The following is a 25,924-nucleotide window of genomic DNA, read 5'->3' as shown; positions in this document are numbered from 1 at the left end:
TGTCTGTTCTGCTTTCTGCTTCCATCTGTTCTGTCACTCTGTTATGCAAAATGATAATTTGCAGCTTGAACAATCGGATGGTGATACTCAGGTAACCAGTAATAATTGAACTTGTATATCTAATGCTATTGTCTAGTATCTGTAACGTCAAAAGTTTTTTGATACACTAAATTCAGTAAGCATGCCTTTTCTGACCTGTATGGACTATCCTGCTATTCTGCAGTTCTTAAAAAGCTTTGAGTTTTAGATCTCAACTATTGTTCATAGGTTCATGAACACGTTTAATGGAGAAGAGTGGTAATTTTTCTTAAATCTGTGTGCCATTGTCTTGTTTTATGTTTAATTTGGCGGCCAATTGCTGCAAGGAACCCAAAATTATGAATACATGGCTTTGGTTGTCACCATTTAATCGAGATTAAACTTTTTGGGCATTGATATGGCCATTTAGCCATAATTTCCAATTGGTAGAATATGCTAACCATATTCTAATTTATTGGAAAATTTTTGGCTCAGAGTTCAAAGTAGGAATTATTGGCTCGATTTGATAAATTATTGTTAAATCTTGTAATATATATATTTACTAATTATTTTTATACTTAAAATTTTATATTTAGAATAAGATTATGAACTCTTAGAGATTAGGCGATGTTATAGCACAGTAAACCAAACATCGGCAAATCTAAGCTTGGCTCAATGCCTGACTTGACAGGGGGGAGCTGCACACAGCCAGCAAACTGTAGCAGCCTGACTTGGTGCTACTTTACGAAATTCCCATGGTTAATAAATCATTTCTCGTCATTTTCCTTTATTATTGAATGAAGAAGCGGAAACTTCTGCAAGAAATTGACTTCAACTGCAAATAAGTTGAAGAATTCATCACCCATAGAGTAAATTGGGTTTGATTTTGATTTGATTGAGTTCAAGCTAATCCTCGCTCAAGCTCAGTTGGGCTTTTCTCAAATCCAACAGAGGGTAAATGGATAGGCTTTCACGACTGACCAGAAACTTGTACATACCTCAAGTAATGGGTTTACGTAGAGGCCTTGAGGCCCTATTTCGTTTTAACATTTGCAACAAAGTTGAGCGAGCTGTGACTCAATTTCACTTATAAACTGGATAAAAGTCAGTGACATTCATTTCATTGGGTTAATGGTCACGTAAACATGCAACAACAAAACGCAATTTGGTTTAGTTGACAACTGAAAGTCTTCTAATCAGAACTTGAATACAGGAATGTCACACCCGAATTAAAGCTTAGGGTTCTTCCCCTTGCCCATCGTCCAGCTCCTGATCCAATGGATTACAAGAAGCAGTAAAATCTGTGAACGATGGTTGAGGCTGAAGAGGAGGATCAAAGTGCATGGATATATTATAAGTAGACATCAAGTCCGTGTATGAAGCTATCTCCGAGGTTGAATGAAGACTTGCTGGGGATGTGTTTTCAGGCTGACTACTTGGCCAAGGAATTGGAAGTCGCTGCAATATTGAAAGTCGGGCCTGAGTATACGCTAGCTCCGCTTGTAAAGTTCCTACCTGTAATCAGATCATAAAGCACTACTTTTTCAGTTTTCTGGAATACATAGAATGCTTATAAACTATACATGCTTGAAAGTTTGAACTCATTAGAGAAACGGATTATGTCATTAGAAGGTTACTGATGAAATGAATATTATTATTGAAAGAGTAAACAATATCACATATAAAATAAACAATGTTATTAGATGAACAACCAAGTTGAGCCAATTGGAGTTTAACTCAAAATTAACGCATAAAATATTTGAATCAGCTGGTGGGTAGGACCCCATTGTGCAAATAAAAATTACACATTTGAAGATATGAATATTGTATAATAGAAGTGAAAAAGTCAAAACCAAAATATTTTAATTTTCTCGAGGTGATCATTAGTTTGCTTAGTAGCTCCGGCAAGCAATACAAAACCGGACCCCTTATATGCCAGCCACTTAACAGCCGCCAACTCCATCTCGCTTGCCTCCATATTTTCTTTTTAATGGAAAACCTTGACCGGCTACTCAAACCTAATGTGCTAATAAAAACCCTAATTATCTAATATTCTCATCTTCTAAGAGTCAAAGCTAGTAGTTAGCATTGGTTTTTTCAACAAAGAAGAATTCAAGGAATCCCAGTGACCAAACCCTTGTTCCCAGAACTGTGACTGGTTTTGAACAAGCCTAAACATGGGCTGATTTAAATTTAATTTGAATATATTATGACAAATTTAAATTAATAAAAAATATCGTTAGAATATCAGTCAAATAAATAATAATATTATAAAAAATAATAATATTATTAACAAAATAAATAATATCAATTAATAAAGATTCAAAGGAAACTGACAAACTAAAATTTTAGTTCGGAGTGACAATTCGCCTAGTATAACAGGTGCAATTCTGTACCTTCACCTTGGGTAACTTCCACAGCTATACTGTATTTTCTTAGATCTAGAGAACAAGAAACCGTACACGAGTTGCAGGTTTAGGATTAGGTTTAGGTTAGCTTGTTGTCACAGAGAAGTGCAAAACTGAGACTGGAAAATTTATAACGCAGTGTCCTACTCTACACTACTGATGTGTTTGTCTAGAGACTTCTTTTTCTTTATAAATTATAAGTAACGATCTATGAAATAAACTTCCTGCTTCACACACACAGAAGTTAAACTTTCTTTCTGAAAAATCAATTGAAAGCCTCGAAAACAGGAAAGATTAACATAAACACATAGCAATTGTAATCCAGGATATTGGCTGATGGACCACAAACTTTGACCCTCTTCAGTTATATTTAAAGTTTTCCCCTTCACATCGCACGGACATGTGCACACCACCATTTGCACGTTACCTTTTACAACTTGGGATCTGTAATTTATGAGAAATTTAACTTTCATTGAAGAGATAATTGGTTTTCATTTCAATGATAAGCTAAAGCATGTTGCCATATCCAAAACCCGGGAGGCTTATTTCAAACTATATGCAAGGGAAAACAAGGAAAAGAAAAACTCTAAAAGAAAGGGCATGTAATTTATCTACAGTTTTGTCTTTTAGGATGATGAACATCGAAATAATAGAGAAGGAAATAGAGCTAACCTGCTGCTGGAGGGAGAAAATATGGCCGACTGAGCCGTAAACAGGGTCTCGTACTCTAGCTAAGGCCTCATAACAAAGGGTAATAACTGCATCAAGGCGCTTGTGAGGTGGTAATTGCATGAGAAGCTTAGAGGCATTACTAGCACCAAAAACCTTGTGCACTGCTGCAAAATGAGCCGTGCCTTGTTCCGAGTCGAAATAGGGTGCAAATATGCACCCTTTACACATTTTCTCCGCAGAAACTTGCACGCGCCACAAGGCCCACCTCGATTACTTGCATTCATCTGATCTTTCTCACTCACTCTTTCGTCTTTGTAAAGATAACAAATAATACTATCTGCTTCAAAGAGTTCACCTCTCCGTGGGAATGAGAGAGATGAATATGGTGTATTTAGAGAGGAAGATTGAATTGTTTTCTATAAGCAAACGTGGAAGCTTTGGTGGTGGGTCATTTGAAAAGACTGGTAGTTAATTTCCATTTTATTTATTTATAATTCCTTAAATACGTATAATAATTCCTGTATTGACATCATGTATAAATACAAGTGTAAAGGTTTATATATTATGGTTTTTATATAATTTAATATATCTGACCTTTGCAAAGTATTGAATTGAATTGCATAATTAATTTGGGAATATTCAAAGTCAAAAGTAATCAATTTCAAGAAACACAAATTTTACAAGGTTTGACATTTTGCTTATGTTTAAAACTAAAATATAACCTAAATTAGGGTTTTTTTTTTAATATATAACACAAATTAAATAATAATTATATATAAATTCTTCTTCCTGCTTGCAGAAACACCTGTTCCACACATCAACTTTGCTTGTTTTGGATGGAATTAGCTCATTCCTCTTCTTATCTCTTTCATCTAAATCATTCTGTTTGGAATGACTATTAGAACCATCACACAAGCAATACAAAATGTTTATTCTTTTCTTCTACAACACATGGAACGACCCCGTTTTTCTATTTTGTCTTTTGTAACGTCCTGTTTGTTTGCGATAGAATGTTCATTTCATCAACCCTAAAATTTTAAATGAATTATTTTTCGAATATGAACAACCATTATATGATAAATTATTTTAAATTAGATATTAAATAACATTTGTATTTTAGAGTGTAGGGAGGTTCCCCTGTACTTGGTTCAATCTTTAAAGCCACGGCAAGTAGAAGCAGTGTAACAGATTGCGTGAAGCAAACAAAACACACATGCGGTGAGTAACAATAATATCAACTTCCATTTCCAACTGCCGCAGATTTTGCCACGCGGGACAAACATCCTCCTATCTAATCACTTTCTCTTGTCATTTCTATTTCGCCTCTCATCTCAGAATATCGATGGAGACATGCTGCACTTTCTTATTTTTCTGCTTATGCTTGTACTAAATTTCCTTTTTACAGTAACAGCTTCTGCAATAGATTGTAGGGTTTTCCCAGTGAACCTTTCAAGAAACATTGAATGGCTTTATGAATCGGGTCCCATGATAGCAAAAAAGGAAGAACCATTCCACTCGAAGCCAGATTTACTAATGTTTTGGTCACTGGAATTCAAAAGCGTCTTGTATATTAATGGATACACATAGGTTTGATATGTGTCATTTAGAGCCTGAAACGGAGAAGAATAAGATTTGCATAATATAACTGGGTATTTGTTTAAGGTTTGCTCGCAGGATGCATCCGATCCAAGTTAGTGCGAATTGAATCCATAATTAAACTCAAATAATTTGATTATGAACTAAAATTTCGACTTAAGATTGTTTTATTTATTTATTCAGTGATATTACTTATTTTGTTATCGATACTATTTATTATTTCAATGATACTATTTATTTTATTAGTGACCCTCTAATAATATTATAAAAAAACTTAAACTCGAACTTTTAACAATATAAATTTGATCCAAACTTGAATGAATGTCATACTCAATTTGATTTATATCGAATCTACGACTACTTAATATAAAAATTTTATTATTTTATTTTATATAAAACCAAATTAAACCATGGATGATGAATACATATGATCATAATTTTTTTTATTTAACAAAAAAAAATCTTACTTAAATCAAATCTTGCAATGATTAATCTTATTATAATTAAATTATGTAAATTAAAAACTTAATTTTAAATTATCATTATGGGTTTGAAATCTCTTTAATCTATCCCTGGTAAATATAATGTTCACAAACTTGTGGATTGGAGCCTAGTAGCGTCAATCAAATCCACAATAAGTGGCAACTAATTATTTACCACATATCAAATCATGACATGTGTCATTCTGAAGGCTAGCTTGTCCCATACTGTATATCGTCTTTCTTAAGCAATCAAAAATAAGGTCAGCCTAAAGCATGCAAATAGTTCCCTACAAGGGAAACCATTCCTTCTTCCCTGTACATTTCCTTCACAGTTGTTTCTTCTCAAACTCCGTTCCCTTCTGCTGCACCTTTATTGGCCAATCCCAAATAAAATCATTGTTCATTCACGCTTTTGAAGGAACACTTTTGTACCCCATGAACGTCAGCCTAGATGATAATACATTTGAGTTAGGGAACAGCAAATGACACTATATGCATTTGATTTTACCTTCTGATTGACAATGGAGTACTAAAATGAATTCTCTCATACTGTTCTATGCAAAGAGATGCATTCAGGAGGCTATGGAGCATAGATATATTCAATTGTCATAATGAAAAGCTTCAAAACAAATCACAACCGCGCCGTTCGCCTCTTGTCTGGTCTGTGCGGCTGACATTGAAATAATCTAAAAGAGAAACAAATTATCGTGGTCTCCTCCTCGTGAGTACGTCCACTCGTGCAAGTAACTATTTTACTCCCGCAAATTTACCATCAAGAGAAAAGAGAGTTTGATTATTTTCTTTTTCTTCCTGACTTTTCATGGAATGATGGCCTCCGTAACTTGTTAGTTTTAGGAAATTTAGCCCATCCTAGAGATTGGCTTTGGCCCAAGATCTACTTCTTACTCCCCTGTTTGATCGGCTTGAACGCCTTCAGTACATAATTAAGTTTTCAACTCAAATGAGTAAATCTGAGTGAGAGTTTCTGTTTTGACAATTTAATTTGAGATTAAATAGTTTATTTATCTTCTAGACAACATTATTTATCTTTTTAACAAAGTTCTAGTGATATTATTTATCAACCCAAACGAGATCAATAGAGCATCATGGATTCTATCCAAGAATGAACCACCTCCTTCTCTTTCTTCCGCCAGCAACTTTGGGTCATGATTTGACCAATCATGCCTGGTTTGTTAATGTGCCATGGGGTTCAATACCTGGCTCTTTCGCTTGCTGATGCTCCATGTATTCCACAAATTAACTAAAATCACATATTGATCAGTCCAGCAACAAACATTCGATTATAAGTCAGTTTTACATAAACTTTTGAAAACATAGCGCAACTAGGTAAATAAGAAACGACATAAATATAGAGATTAAATTCATAGTGAAAAATTCATTGAAAAAGGAGGATACCGTTGAAAGACGATATGAAATGCTTGCAAAGTTAAATCTGACTGAGAAGTTATCGTCCAAATTTGTGGCAGAATAATAAGGAAGATAAGATTTTGAAGCAGTTAGATGAAATAACAAAAGTGAAAAATGGATTAAATTCTAAAATTGAGAATTTGGCTCATATGCTCGTGACTAAAATAAATAAAATTTCTAGAAAATTTAGTAATACAAGAATTTCTCGACGGATAAGTAACGATTACGTACAACGTACATCAAAATCGTACCTTCGGTTATTTAAAAGCAGGCACGTGTTTGGTCAAATTGTAGGGCTTAGGTCTTATGTCAATGCTTCCTCTATACAACACACGGATCGGACACGAGCCAGACGGCACCGTGACGCGCTGTTATGAACTGTAACGGTTTCGAATTCTTTTTTTTATATATTAATTTAAAAATAATAAGAAATTAATATTTTTAGTGCATCGAAATTCAAAAACTTAGATTTATTGTTTTATTTATTTCAGTTACAAATAAAGCTGGGGGGGAACAGAAACGTTACAAATGAACGGCGCGTGGGTCCCGTTGGAAAATGATGTCATCTTTCATTGGGCCGTTACGTTTTATTCACCGACTCAAACGTGGCACTCTTACATTGGCATGTCTTGAACTGGTGCTTTGAACACCGGGATTTTTCTTTTGACCGTTTGACTGGTTTCCTATCACTGTTTATACGTTGACGTGGCACAGTATGGAATGACAGAATGGTCAAATTTTAAAAATTTTATTTATTTTTTAAAATTAATCGAAAAAGTTCCATCGTCTAGCCTCTAGCCCATTTTTTGCCTACCATTTTTTTCTTTTCTAATATTCGGTTTGATTGAAGTTTCAACCATTAAAAAGTTTTACAAAACAATTCCATTGACATCAAAATGACAGACTGACTCAACAATTAAATTATCATTTAATGCGATTTATTAAATTCAATCGTCCAAATTTTAAAATATCAAAGATGAATGCTATGATCAACTGACTTGACCATTAAAATGAATGATAGAGATAGAAATTTATGCTTATAAATTAATTTTGGTGGTTATATATCTATATATGTATAATAAGTATAATGCTGAAATCTTCATCTCCTCTTTTTCATAAATGATATGGCAATGGCATGGCTTTTACATATCACAGAATAATTCCTCTTCACCACCAATTTATCGTTCTCTCTAATGGCTGAACTCAGGTATTAATTACTGTCCTGATAAGTGTTTAACCTCTTTGATTCTATAAGATGAAAAGCCATAATTTATTACACATACTAATTATAGTTAATATTAATTAAAAATAAAAGACTAGTAGCCATTCATGCCATTTTCAAAAACCCACTAACTATGGAGTGTATGACCGTAAGTGCATGATAAAAGACTTAGATTTATGGTAGATTTGAGTCAAGTAAAATTCAGACAAAGGTTAATTTAAGTTTGATTTGAATTCATAATACCTAATTTAAGTTTAATTTTGAACTCGTTCAAACTAATATATTGTATTACTAGAGGGTTGTTAGGGTAAAAAGTCTTAATATAGAAATGAACAATGTTTTCAAATAGGTGAATAATATTATTGAATAGTTAAACTCTAATCAAGCTATAGAGTTTGAACTTATACTCAAATTTGACTCGTTTAAACCAAACATAAATTTTGAGCTTCTAATTTAACTCAAATTCACTCTCACTTAAATCTCACGTTAAAAAATATATGTTTTTAAAGGGAGCGGTTCGTATAACTTTAGGTTTTTCAATATCAATAAATAATTTATTGGGCATAAGTCTACCAAAATTCATATAATTTGATATAAGATTTTGAACTCTCTGATCTGAGCTTTTCAATATTAACAACTAACCTTTGGGGTGATTAGTTTTCCGGTGTGGTTATTCCAAAGTTTGGGGTTTATTATATTGTAAAAGGAAAGTAAATGGTAGGTCATTTTCGACGTTGAGAGGGAGAGATAGAGAGTTGGCGTCTTTTGTTCAGTGGCAAATACAAACCGACGCACTGACACGTTTGGAGTTGCAAAATCTATTCTTTTGTTTCGCAAGGCAGATTCAGATATAGCAAAAGCAAAGTGGAAGATAAAGATTGATATTTTTATAAAAATTCTCGAGATTAAGGAAGATAGATAAACGAGAAAGGGCAGTTGGGAATACATATAGCTAGGCTATCGCATGTTTGCTTCACGCAAGCAGCTTAATGGGTGTTTGATTTTGCTCTCTCGCGTGGCTTTAAAGACTTCACCTTGCCTTTTAAATCTCCATTACAAAACCAGACACCATCTATTTCTATATACCAAAATTACACCACAGCCACCAACCCGTCCATCTCTAGGAACACCCTTCATATTCTTTCTCTTCAATCTCTTCTTTTTTCTCTTAGAAGCCCCTGAAAAACCCTAATTATGTTATGGTAATTATTGACAAAGAAAGAAGACAAAACGTTTGAGAATATAACTCTAATCATGAGTTCAAACATTTCTTGTAGCAGTGGTACTAGTGTTGGCGGTGGTGGCTACAGTAGCAGCAGTGGTGGTGGAGGTGGAGGCGGTGGTGGAGGAGGACCATGTGGTGCGTGCAAGTTCTTGAGAAGAAAATGTGTGCCTGGGTGTATATTTGCGCCGTATTTCGATTCAGAACAAGGTGCAGCTCATTTTGCTGCTGTGCACAGGGTTTTTGGGGCAAGTAATGTTTCAAAGCTTCTTCTGCATATTCCAGTTCACAAACGCCTTGATGCGGTGGTTACCATATGTTATGAGGCTCAAGCTCGCCTTAGAGATCCTGTTTATGGCTGTGTTGCCCACATCTTTGCCCTTCAGCAACAGGTAACTTGCTTTTTGTTTCTTGAATGCTTGCTTTTACGTATATACTTATCCCAATGGCGCCTCTGTTGCTCACATCTTTGCCCTTATAATCAAGTCGATGAATTGTCACCATGCATGTTCTGAGACTGAGAGATCAAAACATAGTGGAATGATCTGTGGTGCTGATCAGTGGACAGTTTCGTGCTTTATTGAAATCTGGAATTTTATTAGTTTGATTATATTAAGAAATGATTGTGGTCAGCGGTTACTAGAATGGTTTAGCAAACCAACACAGTTTCATCTATAATTCTGTGCAAGCCGATCGGGGGTATAAGTTGCAGGTTTTAGGGAGATGGTCGGCTTGCTTGTTCTTGGAAGTAGATTCTTTATCCCTAATTCCAAATCAGTTTCCTGTTCCCCCGTTTTTGAATTTTATGGGTTCCAATCCTGTGGATAACAATACTTGGCATGGACTATCCATATTTTTTATTAAAATAACAAACTGGTCCCTTTTTCAAAATTTAACTTTGATTTTTTCCTTATTGAAAACATTAAATTTTTATATTTTGCTGTTAAAAATACCAAACTAATTATTATGCTTTCAAAATATAATAAAATAAATAATACTAATTATGATTGTTTGATACATTTAATAAAAAATACTAAAAATTTAGTACATTCATTAAGAAACTTTAAAAGTTTATTTTCTTTAATAGAAAAATCTAAAAATTGAATATTATTTAAAAGAAAAAAAACAAAATTTAGTCTTTTAAATAAAAAAATATATTTCGATGAAGATTTGATTCAAAAATATTTTAATTTTTTATTTAATTCAAATTAAATTAAATTTAAGTGTTGACTTACTTGGTGGAAACGGAAGCATGCCCAATTCTTGCCTGAACTACTGTCTACTATTCTGTCCAACCGAGCGGTATTAATTTTTGTTCTTAATACCTTAGCTTGATTGGTCGATTATTCAACCACCAACGGCTTTGGGTGTTTCACTTATCTTACCAACAACGGGCAATTTTATGCTTCCTAGCTATTATTATATTGTGTTATTTTTTTTAATTTGAATTTGAATTGAATGGAATCTAAATATATACTAATTTAAATTTGATTCATATTTATAATAATTAACTTAAATTTGAATTTGACTTTGTTTAAATTGGTCAAAAGTATTATTTGAGGATGTTATATGATGAATCATCTCATTAATTAGATAAACCTGCATGAATTTCTATGCACAAGAAACCTAAATTTCTCCTCTAACACCATTTTCTAATTCACATTATTCAAGGCTTATATAGTGGGGCACAGACTTTTAATTTATTTCTTAGGGGTAAAATCCAGAATTAGTCAACTAATATTTTTCCTGTTAATTTCTTATACAGGTGGTGAACTTACAAGCCGAGCTCTCATACTTACAAGCCCATGTAGCCACACTGGAACTTCCATCGCGGCCGCCCCCACCTCCTCCTCCTCCTCCGCCACAAACTCTGACTACACATCCTCCTTTGTCAATATCTGACCTCCCATCCGTCTCCTCCATGTCTGTCACATATGACTTATCATCACTTTTTGATCCAATGGGGCAACCCTCATGGGCCATGCAGCAACGCGAAATGGATCTACATCAGCATGGAGACCCTTTCTTCTCGTCAACCGGCGGGGGTGGTGGTGACCTTCAAGCCTTGGCGCGAGAACTCTTCAATAGACAAGGGTCTCTGCCACCTGGATCCGCGCCCATGCACTGATGTGTCACCTTCACCATCTATCTCCAAATGAAGATCATAGAGTGTGACGTTGTTAACAAGAACTACTTGCACCGGAATTCATGTTTATAAAAACACTAAACTACAAGTAATCTTAATAACTTATCTTATTTTTTTTTTCATTCTTTAGTTTGTTTCCTATACATAAAATTAGTTTATATTTGTTTTACATTTATCTAACTCAATTAGATCATGAATTTCAAATATATGGTTAGGACAGAACAGATTTGATCTGATATGAGCTGTCCAAACCTAAAAAAATTAATTTAAAATTAGTTTGAAATCAATCAATTAATGCTTAAAAAAAACTTTAAATTTAAACTCAACTATTTATATTAGTTTGAACTCAGATAATTTTATAAAAGCTAGGACAATTTTTAAACTCAAATCCAAGTCATTTGATTTTTGAACTCAAACAATTCAATTCGTTGAATCTAAATTGGAATTCTAATTTAAACAATGTGGATCAAGTCCATTCCAAACTCTAGAAAACCTTTTCATCCTCTAGCTAAAGATAGTAAGACACGTGTCTTATGGTGCAATCTTGACGCCGATGAACCATTAATGAGTTTTCTATTGGACGTTAACTGACGGTGACGGCAGTAGCTCAACGTAGGATTTTGTTAATATCTTACAACGGAGGCCCACTTAACTTTTGACAGACTGTCAAAGTTTTGTAAAAGAACTGATGACGCACTGCAATATCATTTGGGCTGTGGCTCTTCAGGGATAATTTTTTACTTGTCTTACCTCATAGGTAATTTGTTGTATTCTATCCGAATTTTTCCGAATAAGAACTAGTTTTATAGTCAGTATAAAATTGGTTAAAAATCAATCAATGGGTTGAGATTGAGCTTAATTTGAAATCAATTTACCTTCAGATTCAATTTAAATTAATTTAATTTTGAATGTTTAAACCAACTCAAACTCCACTCATTTTATAAAAACAAATCTAATCTTCAGTTTAAACTCATCTCATTTGATTTGAATTCAAATAGCTTAAATCAAATCCAGCCCTATCGCTAATTTAATTGCAACCAGAACAGGGGAGGAAAAAACTTAAAACCGTTCTACAGACCCGATGAAGTCTTAAGCCTAAAGAGAAAATGAAGCGAGGACCAGTAAGCCCACAATCAGAAGCTGCGATGAAACTCAGCAAGAAATTTAGATCCAAAAAAACAATTGATTGCTAATGGGCAATGAACCAATTAAATAATTGCTGATTTTACAGGACTTCCATCTCTTTGTCATCTTGGAAAATAAAAAAAGCCTATTTTATGTACAGAAGAACAGAGGCGATTTCCCATGATTGAATACCAGAAAGGAGAAAGGGCTTGGGGATTTTGATTAGAAGGCAGGAATATGGCAAGTGACTTCTCTAGAAGCATATTCTCTCAAGACATGTTCCACCTGTTCCACCACTCCAAGTCTTTTGAACCACCCAGCTAAGACACTTGAAGCCTCTTTTCCAACCATAATTCCATCCCTCTCCAAATCCATCAGAAACTGCAAGGCCCTATTAAGGTTGTTCTCCTTTTCATAAGCAGTCAACACTAATGCTACACATTTATCACTAGGTTCAAGACCAGCATTCCTCATATTCTCAAATGAAACATATGCCTTTTCACTTTGACCTGCTATCTGATATGCATTGATAAGGAGACCACACATCCTGGCGTCTGGAGTAATACCTGCAAATTGAATTGCATCAAACACCCTTTGAGCTCCTTTGGAATCACCAATCATGGAATAAGCTCTTAACAATGCCTTGTAAACTTCACTTCCTGCATATATATCTTGGGTATCCATTTCTTCAAGCAAAACCTCAGCTTGGTCAGGCATTCCAGCTCTAATGTAGGCCATGATCATTGAGCCATATGATCTTTTATCCAATGGTTCACCAAGCAGCTTTATCTCTTCAAAAGTTTCTTCTGCAAGCTTAAAATTGCCAGCCTTGCTGTACATGTGGACCATGGTGGTTAGAGTTACCTGATCACAGATAAAGCCTCTTCTCTTCATGGCTAATAGTATATTTTCAGCGGCCTGAAGCTGGTTTCGTTTCCCATAACCATGGATTATCTTTGTATAGTCACGTTTATTAGGTTCAAAAGATTCTTCTAGTAGAGCGAGTTCTGCCACCTAAAAGATTGCAGCAAGCCATGAATTTAGCTGCAGGTTGAAAATTTCACTTTCAATCCCAATTTAAAAAACTTGAAACTCTCATAAAAACTACAGAAACTGTAAAGAAATTTCAATCTCGTTGTTAAAACAATCTGAGAAGCTAGCTTAGAGAGCAGATTTAGGGGAAGGCTGAATTTAAAACGAAAAGACCAATTAAGACAAATATTTAGCAGAGTTCATAAATTCCATTTTCAAGTCAAAGAATGGGCCAATCATTGGGACATTTATGGTCACAAATAAGCCTCCAGAAACAAGGAACATCTGCAATATTTATGGTCACAAATAACTTACCTTTGTACGGCAAGGTAAGGTAGCTGAAAAAATAAAGGAAAAAAATACTACAGGTTCTATCATAATGCAGATTAAGTAATCGAATAGAGAATACCTACTCCAAGTGCCACATGTATATGATGTCAAATCCTAGTGATAAATTGGTTGATTTTATTTGAGGGCTTAAGGTAAAATTTCCCCATCAATCAAGTATCTAGAGTTGCTAGGCACTGACAATCATCTCATAGCATACTAATATCATTACAAGTGAGACAATAGCGTGAATGGTGAGTCAGTACTAAGTTGGAAATCTATCCTGGCTTATTTTTGCGAAATAAAAAACATTCTTATACGCATAATATATTATATAAATGTCTATAAGAATGACATTAAAACATTCTCAAAAGTTGAAAGTTTGATGACAAAAAGGAAAAAAGGTTTACCTTCAAATACAATGGATGTTCCTTTAATCTCAACTCCTTAAGAACAACAAGCCAATCAGCCCTCCCCGGCTTTGTGTTCCTGATCCAAGCAGCCAACAAGTCCCCCAAACTTCCTTTTTCAGGAGAAAAGCAAATAATCTGCTTCATCAGTGCCCTGCATCTTTTGGTCATTTCAGGTGGAAGTTTAGATATGGCTTGCTTTTGTTCTTCTGTGAAAGTGGGGCCAATCTCAGTCCACTTAAACCTACTTTTTTCTTCTTTAACTACTGCTAATCCAGACCCTGAATGAATTTTCCAAGAACCCCATCTCTCGTTTTTTTGATATAACAAGTTGCCCCAATACTGACAGAAACTGGGTTTTGTAACTGTAAAGTCGCTGATTATCGTGTTTACAACCAAGGAACAAGAAAGCGTCTTAGAGCAGCAGGGAGGAGCCATGACTGAAGTATAAGAAATCAAAACCGTAGTTGCAGCAGCAGCCATTAAGTGACTGTGACGTTCAAATTAGCATGCCTCAGCTCAAATGCAACGAACAAACAATTTACTAAACCAAAATCTACATTAGGATCCAATCAAAAACACAAATCAGATAAAATTATATCGTAATGTATATTAATCAAACCTAAATCACAAATCAACAATTACGATTATATGCCGATCAATCCATTGTCAAAATAAGTAATACATCAGATCGATTCTACGAGCAATTAGTCAACAAATCGATCAGAAAAAAGAATTAAAGAAAATTTATAAACAAATTGTGTTAAAATAAACAATAATAATAATAAAGGAAAGAAAAATGACCCGTTTAGATGATGAGAAAGAGAAGAAAGCGCAGTAGAAGACACACAAAGATAGAGGCGAGAAGAGGAGATAATATGAAAGAAAAGCACGATGAGATGTGAACCGGTGGATTACATTTGGGTACGGCTTATATAAAGCCTCTTATGGCCCAGCAGGCTCTGCGTCTGCCCCCAATTACATCGGCATTTCCAGCCCCCTTACAGTTTTGCCCTTCGATCATTAAAAATCGAAAGTAGATCCAAGGTTTCATTTTGGATACCTAAACCTTGAGTCGCCCGAATATTGAAATGAAAATATTTTGGAATTTATCAAACTAAACTCAAAATATGTAATAGATCAAATGATAAAAGGCAAAACTCCAGTCATTAACAAAAATGAGTCTTGCCATTTAATTATAATATTTACCAAAAATATTTTTTTTTGGGATAAATTTTATTGTGACATTTGTAAAAAGTTATTCACTTTTCATCACTTAAATATTTTATTACTAATAATAATAATAATAATATATATGATAATTTATAATTATTTTTTTATTTTTTAAACTAAATATAATAATTATTTATTTTTATTAAATTTTATCAAATATATTAATATCTAATAATCTTTTAAATAATTTATAATTATCCAAATAAAAGAATCCTTTCGGAGTAAATAAAAAACCCATTATTTATTTATTTTTTTTGATAATTGCAAATTTGGAAATCTTTCATTGAAAGACTGACTCAGGATAGGTTATTTGTATCTTCAATAAAATCTCTCTCCAATCTCCACCTAACTATCAATTGTAAACAACATCAAACCATAATGCCCAAATCACCCTAAGTGTTACTACAATATTACATTTCCACTCTCCAGATTTGTAAGCGATAATTAATAAAATAAAAATTATATACATCTAGCGTTCTGAAAATAAATTACAATATAACAATGATATAATTAATCGATTTTAAATTAAATTAATATTAAAATATGTTTAATCATATATCAATAATATATTATTAATATCTGTTAATTTTATTATATAATTCTAACCCCAAGTGAGTGATAGATTTAAGTTGAGTCACGTTTAATTTTTGGATTGAACTACTGGTTTGCCAACTCTCAAAGATGGTATTTGGGTGGGTCTAAGGGTCTCAGGGTCGGACTTTCTAAAATGGCGATCCAAATCTCAACCCCTCCCTCCCTAAGCGAAGTCTGAAAGTTCACTCTGACGCTCTGTCTTCTCTTATTTTCTTGTAAACTCTAATTCTGTGCGATTTTTATGCGATCAAAACTGGAGTGACCACGCCGTTCTCTCCGACTACACTTCGCATCATTACTCAACCAAATCAAATTGAAGGCGTTATCACTTTTTTTTTTTTTAATTTTCTTCTTTTTTTGTCCACTTCCAGATCTGAGTCACTGAGTCTCAGCTAGTTCCAACTCGGGAATGGCTTCTTCGGAAGCCGATTCCCGCTTAAGCCAAGCCCTAGCTCCCTCTCTTGAGAATATTATAAAAAACGCGTCATGGCGGAAACATTCGAAACTTGCTCACGAATGTAAATCAGTTCTTGAGAGACTCGCTTCTGCGCAGAAACAGACGCCATCGTTGCCTACAGATTCGGAGCCGGCTAACTCCATCATTGGCCCACTCTACGACGGTGGCCCTATAGAGTATTCGCTCTCAGAATCTGAGACCATTCTGAGCCCTCTGATCAATGCTTGTGGTACTGGCTTCCTCAAGATCGTTGATCCTGCCGTTGATTGTATTCAAAAATTGATCGCCCATGGTTATCTTCGAGGCGAGGCGGATCCCTCCGGAGGCCCCGAAGCGATTTTACTTTCCAAATTAATTGAATCGGTCTGTAAATGCCACGATTTAGGTGATGATGCTGTTGAGTTACTGGTTTTAAAAGCGCTTTTATCGGCTGTCACGTCAATGTCGTTAAGGATTCACGGGGACTGTTTGTTGCAAATTGTGAGGACTTGTTATGATATTTATCTAGGAAGTAAAAATGTGGTTAATCAAACGACGGCCAAGGCTTCTCTGATCCAAATGTTAGTGATTGTTTTTAGAAGAATGGAAGCAGATTCGTCGACAGTTCCGATTCAACCAATTTTGGTTGCTGAATTGATGGAGCCAGCAGAAAAATCTGATGCGGATGGGTCCATGACAATGTTTGTACAAGGATTTATAACCAAAATTATGCAAGATATTGACGGAGTATTGAATCCAGTTACGCCGACTAAGATTTCAGCTGCAGTTCACGATGGTGCATTTGAAACCACTACTGTGGAGACGACTAATCCTGCTGATTTACTGGATTCAACTGATAAGGACATGTTAGACGCTAAGTATTGGGAGATTAGTATGTATAAGACGGCATTGGAGGGGAGAAAAGGGGAATTGATTGACGGAGAAGGGGAAAGAGATGATGATTTGGAGGTTCAGATTGGGAATAAGTTGAGACGGGATGCATTCTTGGTATTTAGAGCTCTTTGTAAGTTGTCTATGAAGACTCCTCCTAAGGAGGCATTGGCGGATCCCCAATTGATGAGAGGGAAGATTGTGGCTCTTGAGTTGTTGAAAATTCTGCTGGAGAATGCCGGAGCAGTGTTTCGGACCAGTGAAAGGTATTCATAGTTTACATCTTTATCTGCTATATTTTGTTGTCTATGCACTATGGTTTCTTAAACCTTTCATTAAGGTGTTATTTGTGGTATTTATGATAATAGCAGTTCATGAAACTTATGAATGGAAATCTGTTAGGACGCTCAATTGTGCAAACATATTGATGTGAATGAACAATGCCTTTGTTGAATCAAAGAACTAGGGCTGGATTTGAGCCGAGATGAGCTCGAGCTCGTCTCGGCTCAAATCCAGCCTTAGTTCATTGATTCAACAAAGGCATTGTTCATTCTCGAGCTCGGTTTGGTTCACATAGAGTTGGCTCGAGTTTAAGCTCGAGCTCGGCTAAGGTTGGCTCGTTTCGGGCTCGACCGAGCCGAGTTCAAGCTCGACTCGTTTTTTGTTATAAAAACGACATCGTATTAATACATATTGATTAAAACGACATCGTTTTGTATTAAAAAATTTAATTAGAAAATCTGACGAGTAGCTCGAGCTCGACTGAGCTCGGCTAAGGCCGGCTCGTTTCGGGCTCGACCGAGCCTAGCTCGAGCTGGCTCGGCTCGAATCCAGCCCTACAAGGAACAATTACAGTACAAGGGTTACAACTACCAGGTGCTCCACCCGGAAAACTGATCTGCAGAGCTCCCCTGTGTACAATTCCCATCCCAAATTGATGAATGCCATTTCCCAATCTCTAGCTTGTTAAGCATCCTCATTATTCAATCCTTTTCTCTAGCTTGAATTCTCTTCTGCCTTATCTCTTTCCAATTTTATCTCCCAGCTGTTTTTTCCTTTTATTCTTCACAACTTTGTCTGCCAGTCTTTTACAGCCTTATTAGCTAAGTCTTCACTTTGGTCCTCCACTTGTAGTTTCCAAGCTTGATCCTTCGGCGGTCCTCTATGATAGTTTGCCATAATTAGGAGAATAACAAAATTAGCCATGATGTTTCCAATCAATGATTTGTTAATTATCCTTGCATGTTATGATGATTAATTATGAAGAAGTTTGACACATTCCATTGTAGAACTATTTAAGAATTTTCTGTTGTGGACATAGTATCAGTAGCTTCAGGAAGTTGTCATGCAGTAGAGTTTGTTGTTGATGATCCAAATGATCTAGTGCTTATCATTTGGTACCAAAATCTTTTAGTTAGGTTTTACTCAGGCAAAAGTTGCAAATATGCAAGTATTAGTAAGATTTCTAGATTTCATGTGTTCTATTAAAGTTTCTTTGTCAATGTTTGAATTTGATTATTACTATTCTATCTTTAGTTCTCTCCTATATGCTGTGAGCTGTGTGCTATTTTGTGTAAAAAAAAAAATCCAGATATCTGATATTTGTGTTCTGCTGAATGTGCTCTGTGAGTGTACAGGTTCTTAGGTGCCATTAAACAGTACTTGTGTCTGTCATTGTTGAAGAACAGTGCTTCAACTCTTATGATTGTTTTCCAGCTTTCTTGCTCCATTTTCATTAGTCTGGTATCAAGATTTAGAGCTGGACTGAAAGCAGAGATTGGGGTGTTCTTTCCTATGATTGTGCTTAGAGTCCTGGAAAATGTTGCTCAACCAAATTTTCAGCAGAAGATTATAGTGCTTCGGTTTTTAGAGAAGCTCTGTGTTGATTCACAGATTTTGGTAGATATCTTTATCAACTATGATTGTGATGTCAACTCATCAAACATATTTGAGAGGTAATATATGCTCCAACGTTTGGAATTCAAAATTTTTTTATACAATTGAAAAATACCATCGAGCTTATGCGAATATCAAAATTTGAAGCTAAGTCTCTCTGTTTACTATTATGAGTGTGATTGACTTAGTTAAGTATATGTCTCTCTCTTTTGTTGTAGAATGGTCAATGGACTTCTTAAAACTGCTCAAGGTGTCCCTCCTGGTACAGCCACCACCCTATTGCCACCTCAAGAGTCAACAATGAAGCTTGAAGCCATGAAATGCCTAGTGGCAATATTGAGATCAATGGGAGACTGGATGAATAAACAATTGCGCATTCCAGATCCACATTCAACTAAGAAATATGAGGTAGTGGAGAACAGTCCCGAGCCCGGAACTGTTTCTGAGGCAAATGGGAATGGGGATGAGGCTGCTGAGGGATTGGATTCTCAATCTGAAGCATCCACTGATGTTTCTGAAGTTTCGACCATTGAACAACGTCGAGCTTACAAGCTTGAACTTCAGGTAAGTTGATATATTATAATTTAGGTACAAGTATATCAGTATACTGACTGTTTTTTGATCTTACTGTTGCCGATAGATTGTAATGAAAAAAATATGTGGCAGGAAGGTATATCTCTTTTCAATCGTAAACCCAAAAAAGGAATTGAATTTCTTATTAATGCAAATAAGGTGGGCAACTCACCAGAGGAGATAGCAGCTTTTCTAAAAAATGCATCTGATTTGAACAAGACTCTGATTGGTGATTATCTAGGTGAAAGGGAGGAGTTATCACTTAAGGTAATGCATGCCTATGTGGATTCTTTTGAATTTCAAGGCATGGAATTTGATGAGGCAATCAGGGCCTTTTTGCAAGGCTTTAGGTTGCCTGGTGAAGCACAAAAGATTGATCGAATAATGGAAAAGTTTGCTGAACGTTATTGTAAATGTAATCCAAAGGCATTCATTAGTGCTGACACAGCTTATGTCCTTGCATATTCTGTAATATTGCTCAACACTGATGCCCATAATCCCATGGTGAAGAACAAGGTGCGTTTTCTTTTTTCTTTTGAGTCAGCTGGATTTTTGAGACAGAATGTTGATAAAATTTTTTACACCCTCTCTTATTAAAATCTATACAGATGTCGGCTGATGATTTTATAAGAAACAATCGTGGCATAGATGATGGGAAAGATTTACCTGAGGAGTATCTGAGGTCATTGTTTGAGCGGATATCAAAAAATCAGATCAAAATGAAAGAAGATGATTTGGCTCTTCAACAGAAGCAGTCTATGAACTCAAACAAAATATTAGGCTTGGACAGTATTTTGAATATTGTGATCCGAAAGCGGGGTGAGGAAAGGCATATGGAGACCAGTGATGATCTCATCAGGCACATGCAAGAACAATTTAAGGAAAAAGCTCGCAAATCTGAGTAAGATTGACTAGCATAAACAGTAATCAAACTATTTTTGTTCAGGCTTTATTTGAATGTTACCTTATTGTTTTTCTAGTTAATATATGGATTCATTATAAAGTTTTGCATTTCTTAGTTTGAAGAAATACTATGTTTGGATTTGTCTTATTGGTATGTACCGGTCTTGAAAAATGCAGATCAGTATACTATGCAGCAACTGATGTGGTAATTCTAAGATTCATGATTGAGGTATGCTGGGCGCCCATGTTGGCTGCCTTTAGCGTGCCCCTTGACCAGAGTGATGATGAAGTGGTATTAGCTCTGTGTCTCGAAGGTTTTCGTTATGCTATCCATGTCACTGCTGTAATGTCCATGAAGACTCATAGGGATGCTTTTGTGACTTCATTAGCAAAGTTTACTTCTCTTCACTCTCCTGCTGACATCAAGCAGAAAAACATAGATGCCATCAAGGTTGGTGTTTCACTCTATTCTGTTTAACAGCTAGGATGACAATAAAATTAAAGCTGGTCTTCTACCTTTTCTGCCACAACTTAATCTCTTATCTGGTAAATTTGGTGCTGCATGTGAAAGCTTTGGAACTAAAAGTACCCAAAATTAATATGTTTGATGATAAAGATGAGCTATATAGGGTATTCTTGATAAGCATTCCACTGCCTATCTTCTGCAACGGAGACACAAAAGAAATATTTGGTTAAAAAGCAAAAACTGAAGGAAAATGGGTAAGCAATTAAGTTGAGGGAAATGAATGCTACAAATATCAGTAGCATGTGGAGAAGTAGTTTATCATCCTGACTATTGTGTCTGTGGAAATCTGAAATTTTTTTCATCCACACGTGATGACACTTGCTTCCATGGACTAAAATTGGATGATCTGATTACTGTAGATTTCTTAATGATACCTATATATCTATATATCCCTGGATTATTCATTGAAATTCATTCTGATGCTGGATTTAATATTTATATTTGTCCATAGGCAATAGTCACAATTGCGGATGAAGATGGAAATTATTTACAGGAGGCATGGGAACATATATTGACGTGTGTGTCCAGGTTTGAGCATCTTCATCTCTTGGGAGAAGGGGCTCCTCCAGATGCCACCTTCTTTGCATTTCCACAAAATGAATCAGAAAAATCCAAACAAGCTAAATCAACCATCCTTCCAGTTTTAAAAAAGAAAGGACCTGGGAGGATTCAGTATGCAGCTTCTGCTGTGATGAGGGGTGCATATGATAGTGCTGGCATTGGTGGCAATGCTTCTGGGGTGTTCACATCTGAGCAGATGAACAATTTAGTCACCAATTTAAACATGTTAGAGCAAGTTGGAAGCTCTGAAATGAATCGTATATTTACACGAAGTCAGAAGTTGAACAGTGAGGCAATAGTAGACTTTGTTAAGGCTCTTTGCAAGGTCTCAATGGAGGAACTCCGATCTGCATCTGATCCACGGGTTTTCAGCCTCACAAAAATTGTTGAGATTGCGTATGTGTCTTCCTACTTTGTTGTTCCTTTTGCCATATATCCATTTTTCCCTGATGTATTGGTTTTAATTTTCAATTATAACTGAATGATGTGGTTTATATCATGGATTTAAAACCTGGACCAGCTTGGCTGTTTGGGCCACTCCGACTGGGACCTGGGGGCAAGCTCGGTCTAGGCTTGCCCCAAAACTGCATTGGTAGTTGGGTTGGGATGAACCGCGGTCCAATCGTTAGAACTCTCCCGGTTGACAGTTTGACTGACAGTTTATCCCAGTCAAACTTGAGCATGACTCTAGCATGCTAACATCAGCATAACAAAATTCAATTTTTATCCTTCTGCAAAGGTTGAGACTCAATCTTTAGTCTCAACGTTACATAAGTTATGAAGAACCACTAGACCACATGGATGTTTGGTTCCTTTTTTTAATTTAACCTATCTTTATTATTTTCAAAGGAAATAAAAAATTTTGCAATTGCTAGAACTTAAACGCAACATCTCAGCATTAGTATGGTGTATTTGTGCTATTAGGCCAAGTTTGTTTATATTTAAAACAATTCAGATTATATATTTAATGATTAATTATGCAAAATTGTTTTGAATATTATTTTTAAATATTAATTTAAACAGTTCACTGATTTGACTACTAGTTGAACCGGACCACCCCTTCACCAGGTTGGTGTCTAGTCTTGCTCTAAAATGTTGGTTTATATGATTTATTTTATGGCAGACACTATAACATGAACCGCATCAGGCTTGTGTGGTCAAGCATTTGGCATGTCCTCTCTGATTTCTTTGTAAACATTGGCTGCTCGGAGAACCTATCAATAGCAATTTTTGCAATGGATTCTTTACGCCAGTTATCAATGAAATTCCTCGAGCGAGAAGAGTTGGCTAATTATAATTTTCAGAATGAATTTATGAAGCCCTTCGTCATTGTGATGCGGAAGAGTAGTGCTGTTGAAATCAGAGAATTAATCATCAGATGTGTCTCACAGATGGTTTTATCTCGTGTCAATAATGTCAAATCAGGATGGAAAAGCATGTTCATGGTATTGAGATTGTGATGATTCTCTATCTTTTTTTTGTAAAGATTCATGTCATAAATATTGTTATGTTTTTCCTTAACATGTTAGTAACTTGATACTGTATGACTTTTTTCTTTTCAGGTTTTCACAACAGCAGCTTATGATGATCACAAAAACATTGTGCTCTTGGCCTTTGAAATTATTGAGAAGATTATCCGAGACTACTTCCCATACATTACTGAGACTGAAACAACAACCTTCACAGATTGTGTAAACTGCCTAATAGCGTTCACAAACAGTGGATTCAACAAAGACATTAGTATGAATGCTATTGCATTTCTTCGATTCTGTGCCACAAAACTTGCAGAAGGAGATCTTAGTCCCTCACCAAGGAGCAAAGACAAGGAAGCATCTGGGAAGATTTCTCTGACCTTACCTTTGAAAGAAGGAAAACTAGATAATGGAGAGATGATTGATAAAGATGATCATCTCTATTTCTGGTTCCCTTTGTTGGCTGGTAAGGAAACTGCCTAGATTGATGGTTTTCACGTTGCTGTACTTTTGAGTTTGCTATAGTTTTTGTACTTGTTTATATGTCCAATAGATCTGTCCACATTTTCTTCAAGATTTATGTTAGAATTTTGTCTAAAATTCAGTTATTTGTCTTTTATGGAAGCAGGTTTATCAGAACTTAGCTTTGACCCTAGGCCTGAAATCAGGAAGAGTGCCTTACAGGTGCTGTTTGAAACTTTGCGTAACCATGGTCACCTTTTCTCTCTACCTCTGTGGGAGCGGGTGTTTGAGTCAGTCCTATTTCCAATATTTGACTACGTGCGGCATTCCATTGATCCCTCAGGGGAGAACTCGCCTGGGCAAGGAATTGATGGTGATATGGGTGAACTTGATCAAGATGCATGGTTATATGAGACATGCACTTTGTCCCTCCAATTAGTTGTGGATATTTTTGTCAAATTTTACAACACTGTCAATCCACTTTTGAAGAAGGTGTTGGTGCTTCTGGTAAGTTTGATCAAACGTCCTCATCAGAGCCTTGCTGGTATTGGCATTGCTGCTTTTGTCCGTTTGATGAGCAATGTTGGAGATCTTTTTTCAGATGAAAAGTGGCTAGAAGTGGTCTTGTCGTTAAAAGAAGCAGCCAATGCCACTGCCCCTGATTTTTCTTACGTTGTTAGTGAAGAGAGCATAGTCAGGAACCATGAAAATGCTTCAAATGGACAAACTAATGGGGAGGCTTCCGGTTCTGGTATGGCTGATGATGATTCTGAGAGCCAGAAGACACGTCATCTATATGATTATATAGCTGATGCGAAATGCCGGGCTGCCATACAACTTTTACTGATTCAGGTAATAATTTTTCTGACTTGTAATGTTCTATGTTGTGAAACTATTTGATACTATATATTTATTTGACAACATAAGGCCATGTGTATAACAAACTAATTATAGTCTTGTTTGCTTTTCATTATTATGTATTTGGACACTGAGTACACTGCTTTTCATGGCAATTTCATATGGTCTGTATAAGTTAGGTCCTGCGTTAATTTTGAGATGTGCCAAGTTTCATTGAAGTAGCTTATTTTCATTTTCCTTCCATTAAAATGTTGCCTCTTGTTTATGAAACATTACAATTTTAAGAAAATATCTCCTAAAACCAAGATGAATGTCCATGATGTATGTTAGGCATATGAAATCAAATACCTATCTGATTGTTGGCAAAGTTAGAAGTTTATTTGTTAACTTTTTCTCTTTGTCAATGTTGGTTGTGAACATTATTTGATTATATTTGACAGGCTGTGATGGAGATCTACAACATGTATCGGCCTCACCTTTCTGCTAAAAACACCTTAGTCCTCTTTGAGGCTTTGCATGATTTGGCAGCCCATGCTCACAAGATCAATAGCAATAACATGTTACGCACAAAGCTACAAGAATTTGGCTCTATGACTCAAATGCAAGATCCCCCACTTTTACGCCTAGAAAATGAGTCTTTTCAGATTTGTTTGACATTTTTACAGAATCTTATGCTGGACAGGCCTCCTACTTATGATGAGGCTGAAGTGGAGTCCTATCTGGTGGATCTTTGTCTGGAGGTATTACAGTTCTATATTGACACTTCTCACTCGGGGTGGACATCTCAGTCATCTGTCAATAAGAAATTGCAGTGGCTAATGCCTTTAGGTTCCGGGAGACGGAGGGAATTGGCTGCTCGGGCACCACTTATTGTCTCTACAGTGCAGGCAATCTGTACTTTAGGGGAGACTTCTTTCGAGAAGAACTTGTCTCAGTTTTTCCCACTTCTTTCAGACTTGATAAGCTGTGAACATGGGTCAAATGAGGTACCAGTAGCTCTCAGTGATATGCTAAGCTCATCGGTCGGTCCTGTTTTACTTCGGTCATGTTAATCTTACTGGGGGTCGGCCAGACACCACATTTTGGGATGTATGATAATCTTTAAATTGAAGTCTTGTAGTTTCCTTTTTTTTTTTTTTTTTTTTTTTTTTTCTGCCTTTCCTCGTTTGGTTTATAAATGTAATTGTAATCGGAAATATAATTTCAGTGTGTGAAGAGTTAGTGATGATTTTGGATCATGGCTAGTATGGTATCCATAAAAGCTAAAGCCATTTTGTTTAGTAGCTTAGCTCGCTTTGTCCAGAATATTATAGATAGCATCGGGAGCTTTTGACGTTGTATGCTAGTCTTAAAATTTTTCACGTACAGTAATATATTGTAGAAAAATTATATTATTCTACTTGCTTGCTTGAGGCCTTTTCTTTTTATTAT

The 25,924-nt window shown here is 35.6% G+C and overlaps 2 protein-coding genes and 2 pseudogenes across 5 annotated transcripts; 2 read left to right on the top strand and 2 right to left on the bottom strand.

Annotated features, from left to right (window-relative positions):
- Window positions 1–1,113: 1,113 nt before the first annotated feature.
- On the bottom strand, window positions 1,114–3,555 carry LOC123217408 (annotated as a pseudogene).
- A 5,149-nt stretch (window positions 3,556–8,704) lies between these two features.
- Window positions 8,705–11,313, top strand: LOC123216300 (annotated as a pseudogene).
- A 1,044-nt stretch (window positions 11,314–12,357) lies between these two features.
- Window positions 12,358–15,162, bottom strand: LOC123217752 (pentatricopeptide repeat-containing protein At1g01970). 3 transcript variants are annotated; one of them, XM_044638879.1, is made up of 3 exons: window positions 15,007–15,162; window positions 14,089–14,644; window positions 12,358–13,333 (listed from the first exon to the last, which is right to left on the bottom strand). In XM_044638879.1, the coding sequence occupies exons 2-3, from the start codon at window positions 14,569–14,571 to the stop codon at window positions 12,542–12,544; spliced, it is 1,275 nt and encodes a 424-aa protein (XP_044494814.1). In that variant the 5' UTR covers window positions 14,572–14,644; window positions 15,007–15,162; the 3' UTR covers window positions 12,358–12,541. The 3 variants fall into 3 exon arrangements, with proteins under 3 accessions (XP_044494814.1, XP_044494815.1, XP_044494813.1); XM_044638880.1 differs by having other exon boundaries at window positions 14,089–14,578; window positions 14,893–15,158; XM_044638878.1 differs by having other exon boundaries at window positions 14,893–15,155.
- An 800-nt stretch (window positions 15,163–15,962) lies between these two features.
- LOC123216311 (brefeldin A-inhibited guanine nucleotide-exchange protein 2-like) lies at window positions 15,963–25,892 on the top strand. Of its 2 annotated transcripts, none has more exons than XM_044636726.1 (11): window positions 15,963–17,508; window positions 18,880–19,197; window positions 19,357–19,702; window positions 19,805–20,227; window positions 20,320–20,612; window positions 20,792–21,065; window positions 21,592–22,097; window positions 22,825–23,146; window positions 23,264–23,639; window positions 23,799–24,487; window positions 24,934–25,892. In XM_044636726.1, exons 1-11 carry the CDS (start codon window positions 16,325–16,327, stop codon window positions 25,543–25,545), a joined length of 5,343 nt encoding a protein of 1,780 aa, XP_044492661.1. In that variant the 5' UTR covers window positions 15,963–16,324; the 3' UTR covers window positions 25,546–25,892. The 2 variants fall into 2 exon arrangements, with proteins under 2 accessions (XP_044492661.1, XP_044492662.1); XM_044636727.1 differs by having other exon boundaries at window positions 15,964–17,508; window positions 23,802–24,487.
- Window positions 25,893–25,924: the final 32 nt, after the last annotated feature.

The sequence above is a fragment of the Mangifera indica genome, chromosome 5 (genome assembly GCF_011075055.1).
Source record: "Mangifera indica cultivar Alphonso chromosome 5, CATAS_Mindica_2.1, whole genome shotgun sequence".
Classification (NCBI taxonomy): Eukaryota; Viridiplantae; Streptophyta; class Magnoliopsida; order Sapindales; family Anacardiaceae; genus Mangifera; species Mangifera indica.
This window is presented reverse-complemented; position numbering and strand designations above follow the sequence as displayed.